At 34.0% G+C, this 12434-nt stretch overlaps 1 protein-coding gene across 50 annotated transcripts in view; it reads left to right on the top strand.

Moving 5' to 3' along the window:
• The window catches only part of LOC6052303 (sodium channel protein para), a 228697-nt gene that overhangs the window by 116997 nt on the left and 99266 nt on the right, over nucleotides 1-12434 (top strand). For all 50 annotated transcript variants that reach the window (XM_038252955.1, XM_038252972.1, XM_038252954.1 and 47 more), the window contains one exon: nucleotides 5869-6074. In XM_038252955.1, the coding sequence (XP_038108883.1) occupies nucleotides 5869-6074 (206 nt within the window). The remainder of the gene's footprint in view (nucleotides 1-5868; nucleotides 6075-12434) is intronic.

The following is a 12434-nucleotide window of genomic DNA, read 5'->3' as shown; positions in this document are numbered from 1 at the left end:
CAGGGGTTCGATCCCCCGTCCTTTGGATTGGTAGAATTAAGAATACTACTACCACAAACTATATACGTGCTGGGTCTATGTCCATTTGACAAGGACTCGGAAGTGCTGAATAACGTTTGAATCCGATTGATGCAAACGTTCTTTAGGGCGGGGCTTGTCGATTCAAGCTGAAGTACCTCGCGCACGGCTAGCCTGCGTAGAAATGGGTCACCGAAGCTCGGCAGAGCTAACACCTACCAAATGCCTATGCGAGTTATTTGCATGTATAGAATTTAAAATCTAAAATACATGGAAACAACTCAATTTGTAAGAAGCGACCGCGTGGTCCCGTTTGGTTGGTTGCACACACACACACACACAAATGGCAGCCTACGAGCGAAAAAATATTTTTTGTTCATACTTTACTTTTACACCCCAGAATCAAACATTTATGAATAACTTTTCAAGAGAGCGTCCATAACTAAAGCCACTATTATGGCAGACGTGTATCCAGTAGACACACCTTTCCCCCAAATATGAGCCTGATTGGTTGAAACTACGACTTGTGAGAGCCATTTTATCATTGTTCCCCGTGTCTCATTGATGACTAGTCTACCCTACACCAAAACCGCGGTGTGTGTCGTCACTTGCGCATTGGAAGCTAGCTATGCTAGCGTTTGTCATAAACGCTTGTTTGATTAAGAATTTGTACGATTAAAAATATTCTTCCTGGTGAAAATTGCTTTTTCAATTTCTTTTGGAAAACACATCATTAATGATACCTTGCTTTCATCATAAGATTTTTTGTATCAAGTAGATGTTATGAATTGAAAGAAGTTAAATTCTTTAGTAAGAAAGGCTCTATCTCACCCCTGGTGGAATTAAATCGGGTTTTTGTTATTTTAACAACTAATCCAATCATCCCAATAACAGTTGGAGGTATTCTTCCATAACAAAAAATGTTATTCAACAGTTGTTTTGGCTTTCAACCAATATCAGACCAATTACAAATTTTGTTATGATAACATAAACTGTTATTAAACCCTTATGCAAAAATGGTTTTTCCAAGAATATTTCATAACACTTTCTGTTATTTTAATAGTATTTGTTATTGAAATGGCATGAATTTAGTTATTGCCGTCTGTTCGGGTATGAATTTGCAAAATATTGAAGTTCCAGCTGAAAAAAATGTGACTATATAATAAATTATAATGTGATACCGCCATCAGGGGTGACATTGTGTCTGGGGGTGAGTTTGGGTCATACAAAAATGCAAAAATTTGTATGGCTCAATCTCACCCCCAGACCCAATGTCACCCCTGATGACGGTATTTCTAAATAATGGTAAGCAAACAATTTTAGATAAGAGGATTCAATTTAATTGTGTACATTTCGAATTAATATAATGCAATCATAAAAAAAACCTAGCGTGACGTCACAGTCTCCAAAACCCCCCCTCCCTCCTTCGTCACATCTTGTCACACCTACGGTAATTATCCCTCCCCCCTAAGAGCGTATGTACTTTATGGATGACGCCATACTATGCAACTAAAAAATTGTACAATGAATAGGCATTAACAATTGACAAACTAAAATATTGGTACCATCCAACAAAAACTTGAAACAAATTTTGAGCAAACAACCATTCGTCTGATCTCTTACCTGAGTTTCAAAATCATGCTAATTTGCTTTTATTGAACCGTAAAAAAATAAAAATTACAAATTGTTACTAGACGCGATAAAAGCGATTGAACTTTGCTTTTCATAGGCTATAAAAACATATGTTTTCTTGTTAAATTTTTACAGATAAGAAAACCAATTTGCAAAAAAAAAAATACGATGATTTTACTAGTCGGTAAAAGAAAACCATCCCTCAACAATACTGCATCGTGTACTGGTACCGGAGGCAAACCTCAAATACCTACACACGAAAACACAGACGTGAAGCTCATTTGGATCCAGAACGACGACGACGACAATCGCGGCATGGGACTAAGGCTACTCCAGCCGGAACCAGCAGAACTGAGGGGATCCTCCTCTCACATTTTATCGATTGTTTTGCAGAGTTTTTCCTTTGGCTGGCCCGTCGTCGCCTTGTCGTCATCGGCGTCGTTGTTGCTCTTTATGTGTATGTATGTGTGTGTGTGTGTGTGTATGTGCCCACACGCTACACCAAAATGCTACAAAACCAGGGTAGAAAACTTGGGGCACGCTTTGTGGGACCACACGCCAATTCACGACATCCGAGGTCCTTTTTTGCAGCATTATTGCCTACGCTTTTCCAGGTGCAGGGGTGGGAAACTTATCCTAAAATTGAAACTCTTGAAAAAAATAATTTAATTTAATTTTTGTCTAGACTTATGTCTGGTTATTTTAGTCTTGAGAAATGTTAAATGAAATGAAAATAGTTTTATAGGATTCTTGAATCTTTTTTTTCCCCGAAATATCCCACCCCTGTTTCTCGCAAAGTAGGAAAAAGGTCTCTCCATGAGCATATTGTGGAATAATTCACATCAAATATTGATGCCATGTTGCTTCACAGCAGCAGCATAGAAGCAATACTTTCTCTTTTACTCTTGCACACACACACGTGGTGGTGTAGCGTCGCATCAGGCCCCCAGAAGTTGGTTTGACATTTTTAGTGTCCAAACAAGACCAGCAGGAGCAGCACGTTTATTTCTTCTGCTCTGCCACTTCTTCCGTTGATGTTTTATGCTCTACCCATAGCTCTACCTTCGTATTAGTGACACACGTGAAAATAGGTTGCAACGAATGTATTAAGATGTCCACGAAGAGGGGTAAAGATTTACAATAAAGTGTCCACGTGGTTTATGGATGGTCCCGAAAAAACGAAACTATTGGCACTACGCCCCCCGGGGCATGGCCTTCCTCTAACGTGGGATTTCTGCTCCAGCGCCTCTGACGAGACAGGAGAAACCGGGACCGACGTTTTACTTCACCATCCGATAGAAGCTCAGTGGATAAGGCGGGAATCGAACCCGCGTCTCATAGCATCATCGGGATCGGCAGCCGAAGCCGCTACCCCTGCGCCACGAGACCCACATGGATGGTCCCATTGCTCAAAATTTGATTCTGTGTCGATAAGCATGATTTCAAAGTAATTTTTTGAATAGGTTCTATAAACATATCAGAGACAACAGTTTATAGGACCCAACAAGTTTATCATAAATCTCGTAATGATTGATATTGATTAAATCATGTTTGGCCAATCAAAATTTCATTTTAAGTTTTTGTTTCCCTTTCTTCAAAATATGACCAAAGGAAAAGGCTACAAAAAAATTACTTTTGAATATTGTAATTTCTACATAAAAAGCTTGTGAGCAATTCTCTACGAAATCGGTATTTTTCTTCAATTTTAATTTTTGTATTTTTTAATCCGACTGAAACTTTTTTGGTGCCTTCGGTATGCCCAAAGAAGCCATTTTGCATCATTAGTTTGTCCATATAATTTTCCATACAAATTTGGCAGCTGTCCATACAAAAATGATGTATGCAAATTCAAAAATCTGTATCTTTTGAAGGAATTTATTGATCGATTTGGTGTCTTCGGCAAAGTTGTAGGTATGGATACGGACTACACTGGAAAAAAATGATACACGGTAAAGAAAATTTTGGTGACTTTTTATTTTTACTTTTATCACTAGAACTTGATTTGCAAAAAACACATTTTTTTATATATGTTTTAGAGGACATAAAATGCCAACTTTTCAGAAATTTCCAGGTTGTGCAAATAATATTTGAGCGAGTTATAGTCGCAGTTTTTCATTTTTTCAAATTAATGCACATGTTAGCCCACTTTAAAAAAATATTTTTGAAAAGCTGAGAAAATTCTCTGTATTTTGCTTTTTTGAACTTTGTTGATACGACCTTTAGTTGCTGAGATATTGCCATGCAAAGGTTAAAAAACAGGAAAATTGATGTTTTTTAAGTCTCGCCCAAAAAATCCTTCATTTTCTAATGTCGATATCTCAGCAACTAATGGTCCGATTTTCAATGTTATAGCATGAAATATCTGTGAAATTTTCCAATCTTTTCGAAAACAATATTTTAAATATTTTCGAAAACAATATTTTCAGAGCTGTAGGTTGGCCTCAACCAGTCATTCAAATAACTCTCAAACATTTAAAATTCTTGAATTTTTTTAGATCATTTGATTTCCATATTGCCAATTATGAAAATGTGAGAATTTTCGAAAAAAATGCGGTATTTTCAAAAAATTTGGAAAATTTACTAAAGGTAAAACCTATTTTTTTAATATTATGTTATGAAATTTTTAGTATTTTACACTAAAAATTCTAGAAAAAAAGGCAAAAGCATACAAAATTTGGATTTTTTCGTTTGATACCCATATTGCAAAATTTGAAAAATTTAATATTTTCGATAAAATGTGATATTTTGCTGAAATTTAAGTGTTAAAAAAATGAAAAAACATACAAACATATTTTTTTTTGAAAAGATCGGAAAATTTCACGAATGTTTTAACATTGAAAATCGGACTGACATATCGACATTACAAAATGGTGGGTTGTTTTGGTGAGACCTAAAAATCATCAATTTTTGTGATTCTTTTCCTTAAAGCGGTTGTATTTCAGCAACCTGAGGTCCAATCTTCAATGTCTCTTAGACAATTTAAAAGCAAATTTTTTGAACTTAAAATAATAGTTTTAGAAATGATCACTTATGGTCACTATTTTAAAAAATCGAAAAACTGCAAATATTTCGCTAAAATCAAACTTTTGGTGGCTATATCTTGAAATCAGAGCCCTTTGTCAAGAAATCTGTAAATTACTTTTCGATTGGAAATTTAATTTCACATTAAAAAAAATACATCAAATGTGTTTTGCAATGACATTTCGTTTTTTTTTCCAAAAATCACTATTTTTTTCTAAAATTTATAACTCGGCGGCTGATTTTTGACTAGTTTCTCTATGGTTTAAAAGTTGCGGGTTTTTGTCCCCTAAAACATATCAAAATATCGCAAAAATAAAAAAATACGTATTTTGGGAAATTGAGTTTCTGTGAAAAAAAAAAATTATTAAATAATTAAAATAAATATTGCATGCAATTTGAGCCAATATAAAAAAATAATAATGTAGATTTCATGAAATCGGCTGCTTTTTGGTACAATTGCTATAAAGTTAAAAGTGATTTTTTTATTTAATTCTTCAAGTATATTTTTTTTCGGTTTTATTAGTTAACAATTCAAAAGAGTTTACAAATTAAAGTATTGAAAAAGCAAAAAAGAGCTGACTGGTTTCCAACCCGGGCAGACGGTAATAACAAAATTCATGCCATTTCAATAACAAATTCTGTTAAAATAACAAAAAGTGTTATGGAATCTTCCTGAAAAATCCATTTCTGCATAATGGTTTAATAATGGTTTATGTTATCATAACAAAATTTTTTATTGGTCTGGTATTGGTTGAAAGCCAAAACAACTTTGGAATAACATTTTTTGTTATGGAAGAATAACTCCAACTGTTATTGGGATGATCGGATTAGTTGTTAAAATAACAAAAATTAATAACAAAGATTTGTTCGAAGAATAACTAAAAATGTTATTAGTCTGTTATTACAATAACATTCCAATAACAAAAAAATCATAACGACGAATAACAAATCTTGTTATAAATAACGTAAAATGTTATTGGCCTAGTATTTTCAAATATCAAAAAATGTTATTCCCAAGTTATTTCCGTCTGCTCGGGAACACAATCAAGTACCTAGTGTAAGGACAACTGCAGCAAAGGTTGATACAATCCATCATCCAGCCTGACCTAGGACCACCGTTGATTAACATAAAACGAGCATACGATTAATTCTAACCACCTTCCACGTTTTCTTCTTCTTCTTTCTCTCCCATTGCAGACATTCGTAGTAGTTAGTAAAGGAAAGGATATTTTTCGTTTCTCCGCAACCAATGCATTATATGTACTCGATCCGTTCAATCCTATACGTCGTGTAGCTATTTATATTTTAGTACATCCATTATTTTCATTTTTTATAATAACAACCATTCTTGGTAATTGTATTTTGATGATCATGCCATCCACGCCGACAGTCGAATCTACCGAGTAAGTATGCCCGTTTTTTTTTTCGCTAGTCTTGTTTTTTTAGATTTCCCCAAATCCACTTCTACTTTTTTGTGTTTTTTTTCTTTGTTAGTCAAGTTCTAGGAAGCCACTCAAACATATAATCGAAAACTAGCTGCGATAATCCTATAACTAAGTGTCTTTTTTAAAAAAAATCTTTTTTTTCCTAAATGTACTAGAAACTAACGCAGAGTAAGCAGATTTTAGATGAACAAACTTTTTGTAACGAGTTTCACTAGGAAAGCAAAGTTTTAATTATACAAACAACATATAACCGATAGATGCAGTTACTTTTTGAATTTTGATTGATCTGTACTTGTGAGTTTTTCCTTCCCCTAACATATTTTGTATAAGTGTACTCCTTCAACCATATATAATCGAAACGTTCGACTTTAGCGTAACAACTTGGCTTAGATCAGGAAGTGATGAGATTTTTTGCTGTACGATTTTAGTTGGTTTGAATGAAGACGTGATTGCTATACAAGTGTTTGCAGCAGATGAGTTGCGTTTGTGAGTTTGGTGTTGGTCGTTTTCTCAACAAGCAAATATTTAACCAAAGTAGTGAACATGTATCTTCAAAATTTTAGGATCATTTTAGGATCGAGCTGTTGTAAGTCCGAAACCAGAATCTGCGTCACGGATCGTGCGCGCCGGTATTGATCGTGAAACATTCACGAATGCAATCAATATCTGCTCTGCTCTGTGTAGGGAAAAAATGGTAGGGGAAAAGCCAGGAAAAAAACTAGGAGGAAGGTCGTACGCAGAACGAGGAACAACAACCGACTCTAGGGGGTGGGGAAAGGTCAACCCCAACCATTCGTTCGTGTTCGTGTCCTGCCGTCAGGCAGGATAATGGCCACAAACAGCTGCAGTTTGATTGTCGTACAGCATAGGAAGGGCACGGAGGGAAAAATCGAGAATTTTTAATGTTTTCCTTGAAATATTATGCTATTTAGAACAACTTCATTAAATTTAAAATCATCACACCCTAAAGAAGAAACAAAGTGAGCCGAAACGTATTTCCCAAAGTGCACCAGTACAGCGACTCTTTCCAATCCAAACCAGTAATCCCCAACAGTACAAACATAGACCAACTTAGAACCCTCGCGGAGGAATTAGAAGCAAAAAAAAAAGCGAAATAAAAAATAGCCCCGCGATAAAACCCATCACGAAAAGGGGGGGGAGCCCTCTCGCGTGGAAAAGGCTTTCGATTCAGGGCGCTCGGAACTCGCGGGGGAAAAAAAATCGATGGCCTATACATAGCCTACTACTGAAAGTAGTAGCAGCGGCTAAGCTCCAGCCGGTCGAGTTCTGCATCGTTGCGTATTAAAGTGAGCTTAGCGCTTCGAGGAGGAGAGTCACTCACGTGAAGAAGGCACTCTGGACACTGGCTGCTGGCGGGGTTGGACGTCGGATGGTTGAATTTTAGACTGCTGGCTGGTTGACGGGGTTCTATTTTGATGGCGCACTAGTGGCCTGGACTAACGAGTCATGTAATATGATTGGGGTTATCTTGGTGGCGGAATTGATATGATATACATTTGGGTAACAAGAACAAAAAATTTAATTTTATTTTCATAAAATTATTTTTATTAGGTCCTTTTTGGTACTGGGACCTGCACAGTTGAAAAAAATCATGGCAGTATTACATGTGGGAAAGGGTACATCTTTTATGTCAAAAAAAATGTGTAATTTTACCACTTTGCTGGTGTAATGTCACTTTTTCAGTCTAAATTGAGGTAAAATTACATCATAAAAAAGGTTATATTCAACCTTCCAATTTACATTTTTTTTTGCTTTGTGGTTAGGACCGAGTCGGCTTTTGTAGTTGAGCAGTTCTCTACTGAATCGGTCTTTTTTCTTAAATTTTAATTTTTGTATTTTTTAATCCGGCTGATACTTTTTTGGTGCCTTCGGTGTGCCCAAAGAAGCCATTTTGCATCATTAGTTTGTCCATATAATTTTCCATACAAATTTGGCAGCTGTCCATACAAAAATGATATGTGAAAATTCAAAAATCTGTATCTTTTGAAGGAATTTTTTGATCGATTTGGTGTCTTCGGCAAAGTTGTAGGTATGGATATGGACTACACTGAAAAAAAATTATAAACGGTAAAAAAAATTTTGGTGATTTTTTATTTAACTTTTTGTCACTATAACTTGATATGGAAAAAAAACACTATTTTTAATTTTTTTTATTTTTTGATATGTTTTAGAGGACATCAAATGCCAACTTTTCAGAAATTTCCAGAATGGGCAAAAAATCTTTGACCGAGTTATGATTTTTTGAATCAATACAGATTTTTTCAATAAATCGAAATATTGGTCGCAAAAATTTTTCAACTTCATTTTTCGATGTAAAATCGAATTTTCAATCAAAAAGTACTTTAGTGAAATTTTGATAAAGTGCATCGTTTTCAAGTTAAATCCATATTAAGGTGACTTTTTTGAAAATAGTCGCAGTTTTTCATTTTTTAAAATTAGTGCCCATGTTTGCCCACCTTTCAACATTCAATATTACGCCCATTTGAAATGTTATTCTTGATTTAAATTTTATGAAAATATTTTTTTTCTAAAAGATCGGAAAATTTCACGAATGTTTCATGTTTTGACATTGTAAATCGGACCATTAGTTGCTGATATATCGACATTAGAAAATGGTGGGTTGTTTGGGTGAGACTTAGAAAACATCAATTTTCCTGTTTTTTAACCTTTGCATGGCAATATCTCAGAAACTATGGGTCGTATCAAAAAAGTTCAATAAAGCAAAATATAGAGAATTTTCTCAGCTCTTCAAAAATATTTTTTTCAAAGGTGGGCAAACATGGGCACTAATTTTAAAAATGAAAAACTGCGACTATTTTCAAAAAAGTTACCTAAAAATGGTTATAACTTAAAAACGGTGCACTTTATCAAAAAATCACTGAAGCACTTTTTGATTGCAAATTCGATTTTACATCGAAAAATGAAGTTGAAACATTTTTGCGACCAATATTTCGATTTATTGAAAAAATCTGTATTGATTCAAAAAATCATAACTCGGTCAAAGATTTTTTGCCCATTCTGGAAATTTCTGAAAAGTTGGCAAACATATCAAAAAATAAAAAAAATTAAAAATAGTGTTTTTTTTCCATATCAAGTTTTAGTGACAAAAAGTTAAATAAAAATCACCAAAATTTTTTTTACCGTTTATAATTTTTTTTCAGTGTAGTCCATATCCATACCTACAACTTTGCCGAAGACACCAAATCGATCAAAAAATTCCTTCAAAAGATACAGATTTTTGAATTTTCACATATCATTTTTGTATGGACAGCTGCCAAATTTGTATGGAAAATTATATGGACAAACTAATGATGCAAAATGGCTTCTTTGGGCATACCGAAGGCACCAAAAAAGTTTCAGCCGGATTAAAAAATACAGAAAAAATCGAATGACCGAAATCTCAGAGAATTGCTCAGTTACATTTTTTCTTAGGAATAAGCGTAATAACAGAGAAGCTTGTGCATTAAGAAACATTATTATAAAGAAGATAATTGATGTTCCAGATCTCAAAATTGCATAAAAAAATATTTTAAGATTGAACTTTTAATCTTTTTCCTTAAAGATTAAGAAACCTTTCCCTTTTTTTTAAACAACAAAATGTTGTAAAGATAACGCATGATCATTTTTTCTGATGATCTCTGAGATATTGTTTCTAATAAGTATTGAATATTTGTTTTAAGTGCACATTGTTTTTTTTTTGCACGATCTACTTAAAAAAGGAAATGGCATTTTTTTGAATAATTTCTGCCGAAAATCACAAAAAATCGTCACTTATTCTACCAAATCGAATTGGGAACCGATTTCAGTGGAGTTTATTTGTATTGACCTCAAAGACGCCAGAGCCGTGAGATCCGTTTTATTAAAAGGATAGTTTTGGTAGAATTTTTATAAACTTTTCATCGGATTTCATGTGCAATGTCGGTGAGAGGATTGGCAGGGATCGACTCTTTAATAAATTTGGACGATCCAAAATTGTAAGTTCAACAATACGCTCCAGCGTCAAATAAGTTTTTAAACTACATATTACATTAGATATCTTTAGAGGCTGCCGGATCTTCCAATTTGAAACTTGAAAACACATTTTAAATATTTAACAAATATAACAAATATTCAACCCATAAATTAATCCTTTGCTAAGAAATTCTTCAGAAGGTTTACCGGATCCGTCTTATGCGTTTTTCGATGTTTTTTTTCTATAACGTTTGCAGCAACGTGTCACATAACAAAGCCGGACCGGACATAATTGACTAAAAAAAATCAAAGGCTCTGAAAAATACAAATGGGTGATATGTGATATGATGGGTTTGGACACAAATTTCATCAAATTTTGTTAAGTTCCGGAATACAAAAAACACACATATCACTCAAGGGCTCATAAGTGGCATCATAAGTGGTCAGAACTCGAGACAGGGTTGCCAGATCTTCATTGTTTTAGACTTGTTGAAAAGGTCTTTCGATTACCTTACCAACGATGGGTCGAATGATGGATCCGGACATGGTTTACACACGTTTAAGTGAGATCCGGCTACAAAAAAACATAAATATCACTTAAGTGGTCAGAACTCAAGACAGGGTTGCCAGATTACCAAAAAAAATAACTTGGGAATAGCATTTTTTGATATTTGAAAATACTAGGCCAATAACATATTTGTTATTCGTTGTTATAATTTTTTTGTTATTGTAATAACAGACTTATAACATTTTAAGTGATTCTACGAACAAATCTTTGTTATTATTTTTTGTTATTTTAACAACTAATCCGATCATCCCAATAACAGTTGGAGTTATTCTTCCATAACAAAAAATGTTATTCCCGAGTTGTTTTGGCGTTCAACCAATATCAGACCAGTAACAAATTTTAGTATGCTAACATAAACTGTTATTAAATCCTTATGCAAAAATGTTTTTTTCAAGAAGATTCCATAACACTTTCTGTTATTTTAACAGTATTTGTTATTGAAATGGCATGAATTTTGTTATTACCGTATGCCCGGGATAACTTTTGAACTACTTATCGGTTCAGCTAGGGCTAAGAAAACTGAGTGACATTATTGGTCACATACACACACACACATACACAGACATTTGTTCAGTTTTCGATTCTGAGTCGATATGTCTTTATCAAGGTGGGTTTTCGAGCTTTAAATAAAAAGTTCAATTTTAGAGTAGGATTATAGTCTTACCTTAGTAAGGAAGGCAATACATATACTTTATTTGAAAGATTTGCAGAAAAATCCAACAATGGATTATGACATCGTCGCCATCGTGCTAACTTGTCGTACGTGCATTTTGGGCCAAATTGAGTTAAGAACGCGATTTTGTGCAGCTCACAATGCCTCACCTTTTGACCTTCACAGATCCCCAAAATTCGATTTCAATTCTGAGATATTCAACAAAAACCGAAAAAACTTCGTGCATTTTTGTCACTTTACATATGAAAGTAGTTTCAATCTTGTCGTGCTATCTTGTCACTCCATGAAAATTGATGTAAGTGCGACAAAAGGCCAAAGGGATTTCAGGCCAGGAAAGTCAGGATGCGTTTGTCGCACGTACAAGCTAGACTACCGTAAACATTTGTAATTATAACTCGGGACTCCAACAACCAACTTCAACCAAACTTTGGGACAATGCACAGAATGGTGAGCCAAACAAAACGTGTTTGTTATTGTTTACATTGCGTGCTCTCGTTTTTGAATATCCAAGGTCAAACATTAAAACGCGTTTTTCTCGGAACGTCAAAATGGCGGGTGCGACAAGATAGCACGACGACGTCGACATGTTTTTCACAAACATTACGTTTTCATAATTTGACATTATCATAATATTTTTTTGCTTTCCATACAAAAGTGCTTTGCAAACGTTCAAAAATTCGTATCTTAAGATAGTAATTTCTCAACGATTTGGTATCGTCGACCAAGTTGTAGGTTAGGATTCGGATGTTTCATAATTAAATTGTTAGATGTTGGTTTTGAAAGAAAATAAGAAAGCAACTGTAAAAATATGCAATTTATCTAGTTTCCATTCTTTGGAAGGCCATATACAGCAACCTGAAGTCAGATCAATTTAAAAAAATAGATTGCTTTCTCAGCGATTTGATTTTTTCAAGGATGGTCGATAAAATTTTCTTACAGGAGTAGTTTTCTAGATTATGCAATTTTTTTAGCGATTTTAAAATTTGTATTTTTTATTTGAATGAAACTTTAAAATTTGTTCTAAAATAAGAAATGAGGAAAATTATCTATTTGTAGCCCTATTTAAAAGTTATGCTTCATTTTAAAATTGATATTAATTTTTATT

The sequence above is a fragment of the Culex quinquefasciatus genome, chromosome 2 (assembly GCF_015732765.1).
Source record: "Culex quinquefasciatus strain JHB chromosome 2, VPISU_Cqui_1.0_pri_paternal, whole genome shotgun sequence".
NCBI lineage: Eukaryota > Metazoa > Arthropoda > Insecta > Diptera > Culicidae > Culex > Culex quinquefasciatus.
Note: the sequence above shows the minus strand (reverse complement) of the source record. Positions and strands in the feature narration are given on the sequence as shown.